Below are 15,311 nucleotides of genomic sequence, written 5' to 3'. Positions count from 1 at the left end.
TATGATATGCCTAAATGCTATTACCATGCCTCACGGCTAGTGAAAAAAAAAGTCAAATGTTGCAGTTAAGTCTATTTTGAAAATCTAAATATCTTGACCACAACCCAACCCCCAATGTTAGTGTATTTAATCTCTATCTCCCTCTTTAGGTAACATATCTGATTATAACTATTATTTTAAATAAAGTAATAAAGTAAGGCTGGTTAATTTTTAATCGTGGCTAGTAAATTAAAAAAATCACTGATCCCGTGGCTAGTGAATTAAAAAAATTCTAGAAGCTCTGATATGTAAACTAATTATTTAATCCTACATTTTAGATGATAGAATTGGTGTAACTCTGCTAGAGTTTGGGTTTGTTTTTCATGTGTTGGTAACAAAAAAGCCCATTGGCTACATGTACATGTAGATATTAGGGCCAATAGGAGTGATTGGTAAAATCTATTGGCGAACTCATGAGTTCTTGTATTAATTCTATTGTTGCTATCAATGATTATCTTTAACTGCTTTCATACACATACAAGACTGCTACCATCTATTTTAATCCATTATGAAACAAAACAGAGGAAAAGCACCCCACTTCCATGTGTTAAAATGAAGACAATTCATTTGTGTATGATTTATGCTGAAGAATACCATGTGATTATTAGAAAGTTAGTGGATGGTGCATTCTACATGGTTAAATATTGAAAATGTACAAGAAGTTGCAGCTTTAAATACATAATAATTGATATGTAGAGTATTTGACATTGGTTTTTATTTTGGGTGGGACGTCGCCCAGTGTTAAAGTACTCACCTGAGTTGTTCTAGGATTGATCCCCGTCAGTAGACCCACCAACCAGTGCTTTGCAACTGGCAGTCGTTTACATCTGAGGTGCACTTGTGTGCATAAACGCATCCTAATTTTATCTCGTGTTTTCAGTGCACCTACAGCTGCTATTCGAAAAGAAGCTGCTTTAACCACAACCAATGGGATCCTAATGTTTGAATACTGCATGGCTTCTAGATTTTTTATAACATCCACTAGCCATGGGATCAGTGATTTAAAAAAATTACTAGCCACAATTAAATTTCACTAGCCCTATTTTACTTTAAGTTGATACAATTTTACTAAATATTAGTAATAATCAGATATGTCACCTAAAGAGGGAGATAAGACTTAAAAATACTAACATTGGGGGGTTGGGGGGTGGGGGGCAGGATATTCATATTTACAAAATAGACTTAACTGTGCACAACATTTGACTCCCCACAAAAAAATCACATGGCAATAGTAGTTATTTACTAGTCCAACATTGAATGTCACTAGCCATGGGAGTGGGGCTACCATAATCTAGAAGCTATTCAAAACTTCTTTGTGTCAGTATATGCAAGCTTTACTCAAGATCTTTTCTATATATCGCAAATCACTCGCGTGGAGCTTATGAGGGGAGTAATTTATCAGTCCCCCCAATGATGCGATATAATAATTGAGTGTATCATTAAATAAAACATTTCTTTTTTCCGTTGGTCTTTATATACAATAGTGGTTGTACTTTATGTATTACAGCAAGAGGGAGAAATCACTGACGATGACAATGATGATGGAGAAATTGATGAGGTAGGTGTGGCTTTGTTTTCAAAACTTTCTCACAGCGCCTTGATGAAAACAACAACATGGCCCATGAATAACTGGTCCAAGAACAACTGTTCAATACGTGTCCAATGCAGACAGTTTACCAATTTTTAACAAAAACTTAACTGCAATCAACAATTTTTCAAATTTTAGTAAATTTAGAACATATTTTAGCAACCTCAAAAATTACATGTACGCGAATAATTCCAAAAAAATCCATTGAAAAAAACAAGCAAGACAAGGGTAACACTGTACATTTGCTCATAAGACTTGTACTGTCAATATCGCAAAACATTAAACAAATATTATAACAATCTGCTCCGGAGTAAATAACAAAGTTTGTTTTGTTAATGTTCCAAAATAACAACAACCTGCTTCTCGGTACTGCTTTTTAGAAGACCAGTTTTACAGAACCCACTCACAAGCGTGTCTCGCTTTAGTGATCCCAGTTCCTGAACGTGAATCGGCCATCTGGCGCTGATCGGCTTCATGTGGCTGGTTTGTAATTCAACAAAAATGTTTGAAAAGTCAACTTCACATTCAAGATCTTCAACTGCAGAAATCTGGTTGGTGACTTTATTTGAATACCACTGCTGAAAACAGTCCTTCAGTTTGTCTTTGTAATCTTGGTTTTCCAACAAGTCGAGTGGCTGCAGTCGGCCAGTGCTACTGGCTGGTACAAAGACACATTAAAAATTAAAATTATAAAATCAATTAAAAGGTGATATTTGCCAAATAGTGTTGTAAAAAAAAATCATAGTGGCGTTTGTGTATTTTTATCTTGAATCATGAACGCAAAACGATAAACATCAGAACAAGAATTTTGTTTTTATCACAGCAAAAAAACAAATTGTATATATTTTACACAATGGAATAAATAATATAAAAAAAGGAATAAAAGTTATAAATTTTAACTCCCATATATGTATAAAAAGTGCAAGTATTCAGTACTGTGTCCTGAAAGTTAATTAAAAATGACACCACTGAAGCGTTCTGACAGCTTGAACTAACACACGTTTAGACAAAACATTTAATAACATTCTCGCTGATTGGATGACATTTGACCTCTACTGGCTCTAGCGATATTCTACTCACTCCCACATGTAACAAAAAAAGGTGGAAACCTTTTTATAATTTTAAAGTCAGGATTTATAATTACTGGATACACTACATTGAACAGTCAACAATAAATACATTTATAGATTATTTCAGTATATTTTATGCTACTTCAAGCAGTTTGTATTTCACAAAAGTCTTACCTCGGACTCAGACAGTCGACCCGACAGAGCTCCGTGCACAGGTGTTGGCAAGTGTTGATTGTGACCAGTTGCAAACTCTGGGTCCTTTGTTTTAATTGGAGTATAATACCTTGATAGCTTTCTCACCAAGAATGGTGTAATTGTTAATTTCTGTTTAATCTTGTGACCATCTCAGCGGATTTGACAATAGTGGAGCCTAATTGCAGTGGACTGATAGACTGTAGTACCGACTTATGGCAGACTTTAAAACTACAGACGTATGAAACACCAGTCATATTGACCACTATTTATTTATTTATTACTATTATTATATACTCTTCAAAAGAAGAAACGCAAAACCACATTGTCGTAACATTTGGAGAATTGATTTAATTATTGAATGGTGAGTCCGATAATTACCAAATGTTGCAGGATTGTTCACAATTCACTCTAGTCCATTGTGAGTAAGTGATAGGACACACCACCAAGGTCAAGGTCAAGGTCATCTGGAGTCAATACCGGGTGTGGCCTCCGCGTGTGTTGACAACTGCCTGGCACCGCCTGCCCATTGAAGCAACCAGAGTACGGATGACGTCCCGGGGGATGGTGGCCCACTCGGCCTGCAAGGCTGCTGCCAGCTCGGGCAGGGTCTGGGGCTGTGGTTGTCGCTGTCGGAGGCGTCGGTCCAACTCATCCCATAGATGCTCAATTGGGTTCAAATCCGGTGATATCGATGGCCAAGGAAGGACATTAATGTTGTTGTTCTGTAGGAAAGCCGTTGTGAGACGTGCTGTGTGAGGCCTGGCGTTGTCATGTTGGAACACTGCGTTGGCGTTGGCCATAACTGGAACGATGTGTGGCCGGAGGATCTGGTCAATGTAGCCCTGTGCATTCAGGTTGCCCTGCACGTGGACCAGGTCAGTTCTGCCAGTGTGTGAGATGGCTGCCCACACCATGACACTACCCCCGCCGAATCTGTCCACTTCCTGCACGCAGTTTGCCGCATAACGTTCACCACGACGCCTATACACGCGACATCTTCCATCATGACGTCGGAGCAGAAATCGGGACTCGTCACTGAACCACACCTGTCTCCATCGCAGTTGAGGCCATTGTCGATGAATCTGGCACCACTGCAGTCGGAGTCGACGGTGTTGTGGTGTTAAGATGACACCTCGAACTGGACGTCTGGCACGAATTCCTACCTCACGTAGGCGGTTCCGTACGGTCTGGTCGGATATCCTGCGCAAACCTGGTATTGCTGCGGCGGTGGAGGTGGCAGTAGTCAATCGTTCCCGAAGGTGGCGTACCCGGATGTAGCGGTCCTGCCCGGGGGTAGTGACCCGTGGTCGACCGGATCTAGGGAGGTCACGTGTTGATCCATGTTGCTGGTAACGGTCCCACAGTCTGGAGATGGTGCTTGGGGACACATGGAATGCCCTGGCAACGGCCGTTCTGGATTCGCCTGCGTCTAGTCGGCCGATGACATTGTTTCTCTGCGGTTCACTGAGACGTGGCATGTCCTGGATTGTCAACTGTCGGCCAGATACAGAGGCCAGGCAAGCGAACACCCTGCACTTTTATACTGTCGGTGTTCATGTTGCACGTGCAGACAACGCACGTGCAGTGGTGACATGGTTTGCACGTGGCTGCGTTTTTGCGAATATTCACATTTTGGAACTTTATTGTACAGTAGCTGCGTTTTATCGAATGTAACCGTGGGAATGTGTTTGGGACATGCAATGACCTTATATTCACAAAGCATGAACCGGTAGGAAACATAAAATCGGAGTTATAACCCATTTGTACCCTTTTGCGTTTCTTTTTTTGAAGAGTATATTTTAAATCATGCACAAGATACCGATGTCTGTGCAGGCTGGTCCAATTGATGGACAGGAATTTGTTCCAATAATAGAAACAGACGGGTGCTTCAGACAGACAAGAATGACAAAAGTGGGACCGGCAAACACACGTTATAAAAAAAAAAAAAATCGGTCTCAGAGATCGCGAATCGGTCCAAGACTGGGAGAAAAAGGGCTTTCCCCCACCCCTAATTTGCACCAGTTCTCAATTATCAGAGGCTTGGTTTACTTGAATTTGTTGAAACGGCCAAACACCGTAATGGTTTATAGCAAGTTTTCATTGTGAGAATTGATGTCCACATCACTAAAAGTTTCAGGAGGAAGACTGTTAGATGGTTTATAGCAATTTTCCATTGTGAGAATTGATGTACACATCACTGATTGTTTCAGGAGGAAGACTGTTAAATGGTTTGTAGCAATTTTCCATTGTGAGAATTGATGTACACATCACTGATTGTTTCAGGAGGAAGACTGTTAGATGGTTTATAGCAATTTTCCATTGTGAGAATGGATGTACACATCACTGATTGTTTTAGGAGGAAGACTGTTAGATTGTTTATAGCAGTTTTCCATTGTGAGAACTGATGTACACATCAATGATTGTTTCAGGAGGAAGACTGTGAGGAAGGGGAGATTCGAGAACCAGGATTCAGGCGACAGTCGGCCAAACCAATATGTCGGTTCTTCCTGCGAGGAAGCTGCACATGGGGACTCAACTGTCGATTCCTCCATCCAGGAATCAATGATAAAGGTATGGAATTTGGTGGGGGGTGAGGGGAAGAATTGTTAGGTATTATATCTGAAATTTAACATCTTCGTGGCACAGATATGATAATTTTATTTAGTGTGTATTGACATAAACTTGGCAATTTTAATTCAAATTTCTTTTTTTGCATGTTGAAATAAAAAGTTACAATTTTTTTTTACCATACTTTAAAACCCCCACAAACAGTACAGAAAAACAACTTGCTTTAACCTTAAGAAGTGGTGCCAGACTTTGGAGTCTAGCAAGAAGGGTAATATGGTTTTACATCTCTTCATCTCTGAGTACATGTGTATAAACTAAATATATGGATTACTTTGACAAAACCTGTTTTCAGTAATAAAAAGTTAAATTTACCTACTGTCTCCCAAAGTAAATATTCTGAAATATTTTGTTTCTGGTCACAATTGTTACATAAAAAATGGTATGTAGACAAACATTATGGGTGAAATTTGTGCAGTATCTTAAAATCTTAATAATGCAAACCGATGGATGATCGGACTTTGTCAGTCATCGAGTAAAAAAACTTGGGCTCTTTACTTCGCTCAACAACATTTGCTAAAAAGCAGAATCGAAGCAGCCTCAAACAACGTACTTGCCCATCTGCGGTGTACAAGTGTGTACATCAAATCACTGGCACGAGCTACTGTATATTATGTAATCAGTTTTGTATGTGATGTTTAATTATGTTCTGTGGATCACTGATCTGAAATAAAGATCTATTATTATTATTATTATTATTATTATTATTACCTCGTTATATTGAAATTAAATTTTTGTTTTTCTGCAGGAAATTACAGATTGATTGAAATGCCTGGCTTCCATAGAGTTGGTCCAATGGGACCATTTGGTCCAATTTGGGCATCTGAGGTAATTGACATAATTAATGTGTATTTATACACATTGTTTTCCTACATGTTTTTACTGTGTGTTTACTGTCCAAAATGTGAAGTATTTTGGATATATATGTAAAATATTAAGGCATTTTCCTTCTTCCTTAAAATTTTGATTAATGACAGTGAACATAATATTGAACAATAATTAACAAATTAAGCTGAAAATAACAGCTGCTGAAATTAATTAGTTGCTAATAAAATATATATATTATAATAAGTTGGCAGATATATTTTGAGAAAAAGTGCTTATTTTGGAAAATGGTATATAATGCATTGGTGTTTTTTTTTTTTTTAAACAAATGGGATTCTTTTGGGACTTGAGAACATTTTGTCCTAAAAACTCAATTTTGGTTTAGAAATAGTATAATTTTATTTAAATTTAATATTCCCTGATTGTAAGAACATAAACATCAAGTAGTTAGATTTGTACACTTCATGTTCTTTCCTTATAGTCAGGTATTGTCATATTGCAGTACCCTAGAATACATTTCTAGCACTCCTCCTTTTGTAGATGGCTTTTCTTAGATGAGTGTCTGAAAAAACATCTACAAAAGGACAAGTGCCAGAAATATTTTTTGGTTCATTGATTCTTATAATTTTAGTATAATTATTATAAAATTTACTACATCTGATATATGTTACGTCACTAAAAGGAATGCATGGAGCGTTACATATTACATGACATCAGGTACTACTGTTGCTTAGAGAATGAAGTAATCTACAGGTTTCAACAGCCGCTTATCTCCTAAATGATGAGAGCAATTGACTAATGAAATGGGCGCATTACCGTTTAGGAGATGTGTGCTAGACAGTTTTTCTAGCATTGCTTTCTGGCACCTTTCTAATGGTTGATTAAACTGGAAAAATTAACCTATGATACTGTGACGTATTGACCAGGTAGGATAGCTTGTGTAATTGTTTTTCTGTCTGTCTTTTGTCAGATGCCTGAAGAGCCTGAGCCACCTCCACCACCAGAACTACCACCAACCGAGTCGGCGTGGGAACGTGGTCTGCGACACGCAAAAGAGGTTTGCTAATTTCTCATCAAAGTGATCATTAACTGCAGAAAGAAAGTGACAAAATACAGTGTTTATATAATCAGGATTAGTTTTTATAACCTACCGTAAGACTGCAGAACTTTTTAAACTGTATTTATGCCGTGTTAACTTAAGTCACCAACTGTCTTACGGTCTCGTTCCAGCCATTGCACCACGACTGGTACATCAACGGCTGTGGTATGTGCTATCCTGTCTATGGGATGGTGCATATAAAAGATCCCTTGCTGCTAATTGAAAAGAATAGTCCATGAAGTGGCAACTGCGGGTTTCCTCCCTCAATATCTGTGTTGTCCGTAACCATATGTCCTATGCCATATAACCGTAAATAAAATGTGTTGAAGGCGTCGTTAAATGAAACATTTCCTTCCTTCCTTCCAACTGCCTTAAGATATTACTGTAAAGGTTATAAGTATGGGGCCAAATTTACAAAGCTTGTTACGTCTTACACGCGTGTAACTACATACATTTACAATACTTAAACACCATTGTTTGCAAATTCGCCCCATGGTATATAACCTGCACAAGATAATCAGTCTTTAGCTGTCATTCTCCAAATTGCCAAATGCGACTTGAGATTCAATTTGTTGAATGTATGTATGTCAATATAATAGTAATTATCAAAAAGCTAACTAAAACATGTGTATCATTTTATGTGTATAGCTGTATAAAAATTAATCTGCTTAACTTAATGTAACTTAGATTAGGCTGCAGATTTTCTGATCAAATTCGCCAGATTGCTGTTAATTTGTAGCACCCAACTAAAACCTCAAATAAAACCAATATTGTATGGCAGTTACTTGATTGCTTCTGTATTCCGAGTCTGGAAGTTGTATTTATATTTGAGTTTATTACGAAGCAAGCAAATGGTTTGGCAGTATCGGGCTGTATAAGATAGTTTGTCATATTGTGTGATTCTCCAAACAAGGTTCCTTATTTAATACCTGTGTAGTTAAAATATCTTGTGCATATCAAAATGTTAGTCCCACTAGAACATCATTCGATGATGTCATTGATTGGCACATTACAACTTTCCTGGAAGGTCAGCTAAACTAGATCAGTGATCTAAATTAAAATCGATTATGGGTAATAAATAGAATATTAAACTCAGACCATATTGTATCATGTTTATGTTCTTTTTGAAATAATTTTCATGGCATACCATTTCATATCATGTTTATGATCTTGAAATAATTTTCATTGTCACTTGCTAAAGCTCGAAAAACAATTGAACATTATTTCACTTGGGACATAAACTTGATACGAAATGGAAGCTTGTTTAATATCTTATTATGGAACCTAGTAGCTTGTGATTGAGGTGTCGTTACATGTTATTTTGTTTGTTTTCTCCTCCAGCTGCGTAAGAAGGCTCAAGAGAAGAAGGAACAAGAGACGGATTTTGAAGAGAAGCGTTTGAACCTCAGCCTTGACGAGGAGAGAGAGCTCAACAAGGAGAATGAGAGGAGCAAATATACAAAAGATCCTTACTACGACCAACAAGCGTATGTCGTTTACTAGATTATCTTTAAGTTTGTTTTGTTTAATTTCACCACTAGAGCACATTGATTTATTAATCATCAGCTATTGGATGCCAAACATTTAGTAATTTTTACTTAATCTTAGAAAGGAAATCTACTACATTTTTCCATTAGTAGCAATGGCTCTTTTATATTCACCATCTCTCAGACGGGATAGCACATACCATAGCCTTTGATACAACAGTCGTGGTTAACTGGCTGGAACAAGAAATAGCCCAGTGGGTCCACCGATGGGGATCATTCCCAAACCAACTGTGCACCAAGCAAGCGCTTTACCACTTGATGCTTGGTGGTTTGGGATTGATCCCCTTTGTTGGGCCCAATGGGCTATTTCTCGTTCCAGCCAGTGCACCAAGACTGATGTATCAAAGGCTGTGGTATATGCTATCCTCTCTGTGGGATGGTGCATATTAAACATCCCTTGCTACTAATGGAAAAATGTAGCATGTTTCCTCTCTAAGACTATATGTCAAAATTACCTAATGTTTGACATCCAGTAGCCGATGATTAATAAATCAATGTGCTCTAGTGGTGTCGTTAAACAAAACAAACAAAAATCTTTCGTGCGTACTAATTGATTTTTTTACTATTCATTGTATAACATGCAAGGCATCATTACTCTTTTAAAAAAAAAGCTTAATGTTTTAATTGTTTTTAGTTTTGAAGACGATGAGTACTACAGCAAACCTCAAGTGACGACGTGGCAGCCAGGGCAGTATGAGAATTTTGAAGTGCGGTGGACAAGAGGACCAGAGTACCCTCCCTTTAGGGTAGAAATTTTTAATATGCTTTAACACTGTTGTTACTTCATAATCAAATTCTACAACCTAAGTTGTTATTCTTGTTGTATTTCTTGGTGTAAAGAATGTTTTTGGACGAATTATCATACTTTTGTTTTTGAACAATCAAGGAAAAATTAAAATTGCCATCTTAAAAACTATAATTCTTCATTCTTTATCTTTTTATCATCATTTGACATTTGCTTTAACAAAATGTCGGTTGATCTTAGAGAATTAGATGAAAATTATTTCCCCTTGATTTGGGAGTAGCTCCCATAGGTGGCGCTTTGGTGTGGTTAATGCTGCACGTGCAGTTTGTAGCACGTGTCATACAGCCTAGGAGACCGACAGGACAAGTGGTGTTTTTGTTATTTTACATTATGGTGAAGTATTACTTAAAGAGTTACTATGTGAAGCAGTATGTGTTATTATGTTATTTAATGTATACTCGGTCAGTCGGTCCAGCCTAGTGTGTTTAGTCGATTCGGCCTAGTGTGTTTACAATAAATGAGTTGCTATTTATTGGTGTTTTATGTTTTATATGGGAGGGCTCTGAATTTAAGGGAAGATTTATGAATTAAATTCTACATTCCTAAAGTCTCATTGATGTTTACGCAAGTAATACAACTAACATATTTAAGACCAAACAGAAGCATTCAGACATGTAGTTGTGATCGTTTATGCAACTAGATTTAATTAATGATAGGATAACAATTATTCCTGCAAATAGGAAAATAAACAATATGCACCCTTTTGTATGATTATGTACTCAAATATAAATATGGTCAATTCTTTAGAAAAGTAATTCATTTTATATTTTTGTTTAACCATAGGAAGAAGAGCGACCAGGTTTTAAAGAAAGACCTTTTAGTTTACATATGGACAGAGTTGAACGACCCGTGTAAGTTACAGATAAATTAGATTATTATTATTATTTTTTTTTTTTTTTTACCTCAATGAATTTAACATTTATATTTCATTGTCTGTATACTGTAGCTTGATGCGTGGTCGGTTTCAGATCGATCCCCGTCGGTGGGCCCAGTGGTTTATTTCTCATTCCAGCCAGTACACCATGACTGGTATATCAAAGGCTATGGTATGTGCTATCCTGTCTGGGATGGTGCATATAACATAACAGATTGCTTGCTACTAATAGAAAAATGTAGCGGGTTTCGTCTCTAAGACTATGTCAAAATTACCAAATGTTTGACATCCAATAGCCGATCATTAATAAATCAGTGTGCTCTAGTGGTGTCATTAAACAAAGCAAACTTTGTATACAGTAAATCTATTAAAATTCTTACTTCAAGCTACTAAGCTACTAATAGAACTTTAAATGTTTTGAATTGTGGAGTGTTAAAGTATAGAGAAGATTTTACACTCGGAAGATCGAACCACCTCGATGAATTCATTCAACTGATTCGGTTATTTCTCGTTCCAACCAGTGCACCACAACTGGACAAAGGCTGTGGTATGTGCTTTCCTGTCTGGGAAAGTGCATATAAAAGTTTCATTGCTGCATTAGTTAAAAAGAAAGTGGGTTTCCTCTGAAGACTGTCAGAATTACCAAATGCTTGACATCCAATAGCCGATGATTAATTAATGTGCTAAACATGTGTGTTTTGTCGTTAAACAAAACAACCTTCTTTTTTTTTTTACCTTCAGAACTACATTTTAGATGATTATATATGTTGAAAAAAACCAAAACCCTATTTCAAGCAAGGTACTACATTTTGGTCTGAAGTACCATAAAATATGTATGAGTACCAAGTCTGCTCACATTGGTCTATTTGTTTTTTTAGATATCCCCCAAGACAGAGACACGAGCGACGGCATGACAAGTGGCATCATGACAAAGCCGAGATGCCGCATCCCACAAAACATGTGGCAAAGGGTCGGCAGGCGGACGAGTGGCATGACCCATGGCAGAGGTCAGATCACTTTATCAGACTTTAGTTTTTGAAAAACACAATAGAGAAAACAAAGTTGAGATGGGGAACTCAGGACTTGACAAATTAATTAGGGAGAAATTGCATACCTTAACATAACCAGGACTCGCCCTGTTCATTGCCAGATTTTGCTAATTGCTAATTTTCATACACAGTGGCTAAAACATTTAGCCTTTGGCTAATAAGATTTTCTTTAACTTAGCCACTTTTGAATAATTTTCAAGGAAATACATCTGAAAATCTAAAACAAAGTGTCTTGAGAGATACTGATGTATAACATACTCGTATAAAGAAATGTGTTTTTTTTTTTTATCATTGTGAATATATTTGGATATGATAAAGTATAATGTTGCAGCTTTCATTCCACTAAAAATATGCAAATGTTTTAAATGTTCCTGTAGAAAATATGTTCAATATTTTGTCACTATTAGTTAAGAATTTTCAGAGATTGTTACACAAGTTCTAAAATGTTACACAGAGAACATTTTGTTCACCATCGCATCACGATTTCTACACTATTCTCAACATTAAATAGTTGATACACAAGTTTTAAGCTGATCACCAACTGTTGCTAATAAAAATTTTGAAGAAAAAAAAAAGTTGCCTGAACATTGATTGTTTTCTCTGCAGGACAAAGTCGCCAGTGTCGAGATACAGAGGCTCAAGAAGTGATTCGCGCAGCAGGCGGCGGTCAAGACGATCGTACAGTGTCTCCTCTAGAGGTTCATCTAGGTAACGTTTACTTAACATGCTAGAGGTTCATCTAGGTAACATTTACTTAACATGCTGGAGGTTCATCTAGGTAACGTTTACTTAACATGCTGGAGGTTCATCTAGGTAACGTTTACTTAACATGCTGGAGGTTCATCTAGGTAACGTTTACTTAACATGCTGGAGGTTCATCTAGGTAACGTTTACTTAACATGCTAGAGGTTCATCTAGGTAATGTTTACTTAACATGCTAGAGGTTCATCTAGGTAACGTTTACTTAACATGCTAGAGGTTCATCTAGGTAACGTTTACTTAACATGCTAGAGGTTCATCTAGGTAACGTTTACTTCACATACTAACCAATTTTGTGTGCAGGAAAACAAGTATGGATAGAAATTAAGAAAAAAAATTTCCCCTACCTGGGGGATTGGTCAACTAAAAGGTTGATTGATTGAAAATATACTTTATTGTACAAAGAACAAAAGAATAGGGCACAAGTCTGACAACTTATGAGGCCCTCTTCTATATACATACAATATACATAGTGACTTATGTTACATAGCTGTAACTTTAAACTACATTTAAATAGTCCAGGATAACCATGAGAAATCACTAGGTTAACCCCTCCCATTTTTTGTTGGAACTATATGACGACATTTCTGGATGATATGGTAAAAACATAATCACAGTGGAATGTATCTGGGGCAAAATCTAGCTCAGTCTGTATAGAGCTCACCTAAGGTGCTTTGGTTTCAGCATCGAACCACCTCGGTGGACCCATTCTCCAATTGAATTTTAATCCTAGTTTGACACACTGGGGTGTAATTAAACCATTCATTTTATTCATTCATTCTGATTGGATATTTTTCCTGTCTGCCAATGCCCCATGACTGGTGTATTAAAGGCCATCATATGTGCTGTCCTGTCTTATCTGCTGCTAATGGGGAAAATGTAACAGATTTCCTCTAAGATTATATATGTCCGAATTATCAAAAACATCCATTGCTGACAATTAATAATACAAAATTTCGACTAGTGTCATTAAACAAACAAATGTTAACTTTGGAATGTATCTAACTGGTCTGAGGGACTTCCATTGTTAAGCGAGTGTTGGTTTCTACTCTGGTGAGTGCTTGTGGATAATTTAACTGGTTTCCATTGTATCCGAACATAGGGGTTCAAACAGATAGCATAGGTCTAATTGAAGATTATGTTCATGTCTGACTTTCAAATGATTTAATATTTAATGAATTGTGTATGCAATATGCATATATAATAGTAAATAAATTGTCTTTATGACATCATTAAAAAATATCTTTCCTGGTCTTAGCTCAAGTTATGTAATTTGACCTGTAAAATCTGCGGATGGTAAAATGCAGATTTTACTACCTCCAGTACAAATGTATTCAATTAGATTGTTAGTTTACCATGTTATGTGTTGTTGTGTTACAGTTGTGTTACGTGTTCTCGTGTTACAGTTGTGTTACATTTTTCGTGTTACAGTTCGTACTCCACGTCACGATCCAGATCATCGTCCGTGTCGTCTCGCAGCAGTCGGTCGTCATACAGTCGATCTTCGTCGTACAGCTCCAGGTATTTAACATTAACTCACCAGGGAGAACAGGACAGGGCGGGGTGGAGGTGGATACCATAAATCTTTGAATAAAAGCCTAGGCTTCTATTTTTGTTCGTGACCCTGTGAGACCCAGCCTCTATTTCAAGGCAGGCTTCTATTTTTTATCTTCTCAAAATTATTTTCCTGTCCTGCTGTTTTTGCCATGTGGTTAAAAATGTGACGTCATGCAATGAAAGTGACGAGTATAATGTGGACTTTAATCTGACAAAGATAGAATAGCAGAACTAGGCAGCCTTCTGTTTATTTTGCAACGCTCAGAGATCCGACCTCTAATCAAGGCAGGCCTATATTCAAGGATTTACGGTAATTTAGCTGTATGACAGCAGACATAAATTGCCTTATTACAGGGGAATTCTTGTATTTAACCCTCCATCGGTGTGATTTAGCTCTTGGGCTTAAAAGTGAGTTTAGTTTTAATTTTTAGGCTCATGGTCGTAAATTCAAATAAAATGGTCTCCCTGTATGATGTTCCATACATAACACGTGCAGATGTATTTGGTGTTTCGTTTTTGGAGAGAATTTATATTTATGTTTGTTAATACTGGGAGTGTTTTAAATTAATATAAATAGGAAACGGTAATTACTTAATTAAAATGTCACTTTTAATTTTTAAGCCCAGAACTTAAATTTGAATAAAATATTTTCTCATCAAAGAGGCCAAACTAAAATACGAGAATTCTCTGTACAAATTTTGTTTGTTTTTATTTGTATTGATGGGCTTCTGTTAATCTTTGTTTATTTGAAATTGAATATTTTATCTTTTTTGTGTTGTTTATTTATATATTTATTTAAGCAGACCTCTGAAAATTAAAAAATTGCATAAATCATTTAAGGATTTCTCGAAACAAATTTTCAGGTGACCGCTTTCATTTAATTTAACCTGTTACGAGCATGTAAATCATGTTCTAAATTTAATGTGTGAAAGAAAGAGGGGGTTATGCAAAATAGAGATTGTTTCATTCGCTTGGATAATTTTCACAGGCCTATTTAAGAATGTTGCTAAATTTTACATTTTATATTAAAAGTGTTTTGTTTTTTATGAGTAACAAAAGAATTGTTTTCACTATAGATCTCCCACACCATCCGGAACTGCAAGACTCGGCAAGCATGGTTCATCTGACCAGAAAAAGCAGCCTGCTCAGCAACCCAAAGTGAAGTATGTATCTGTTAGCATGAGTACTGCCATGTTTATAGTCTGTCTGCGTCAAAAGAGAACTGATGAAATGGCAAGTAACTCCATAATGAATCAAGTTGAAATTCATATAAAAACAT

The 15,311-nt window shown here is 36.7% G+C and overlaps 1 protein-coding gene across 1 annotated transcript in view; it reads left to right on the top strand.

Moving 5' to 3' along the window:
- The window catches only part of LOC121388226 (zinc finger CCCH domain-containing protein 18-like), a 46,632-nt gene that overhangs the window by 19,636 nt on the left and 11,685 nt on the right, over positions 1–15,311 (top strand). The window contains exons 3-13 of the mRNA XM_041519493.1: positions 1,547–1,597; positions 5,322–5,463; positions 6,266–6,345; positions 7,313–7,399; positions 8,783–8,928; positions 9,623–9,734; positions 10,577–10,644; positions 11,546–11,674; positions 12,323–12,424; positions 13,907–13,996; positions 15,109–15,195. Coding sequence (XP_041375427.1) covers positions 1,547–1,597; positions 5,322–5,463; positions 6,266–6,345; positions 7,313–7,399; positions 8,783–8,928; positions 9,623–9,734; positions 10,577–10,644; positions 11,546–11,674; positions 12,323–12,424; positions 13,907–13,996; positions 15,109–15,195 — 1,094 coding nt within the window. The remainder of the gene's footprint in view (positions 1–1,546; positions 1,598–5,321; positions 5,464–6,265; positions 6,346–7,312; positions 7,400–8,782; positions 8,929–9,622; positions 9,735–10,576; positions 10,645–11,545; positions 11,675–12,322; positions 12,425–13,906; positions 13,997–15,108; positions 15,196–15,311) is intronic.

The sequence above is a fragment of the Gigantopelta aegis genome, chromosome 14, assembly GCF_016097555.1.
Source record: "Gigantopelta aegis isolate Gae_Host chromosome 14, Gae_host_genome, whole genome shotgun sequence".
NCBI classification, from domain to species: domain Eukaryota; kingdom Metazoa; phylum Mollusca; class Gastropoda; order Neomphalida; family Peltospiridae; genus Gigantopelta; species Gigantopelta aegis.
The sequence above is the reverse complement of the archived record's forward strand: the minus strand, read 5'-3'. Positions and strand labels throughout refer to the sequence as shown.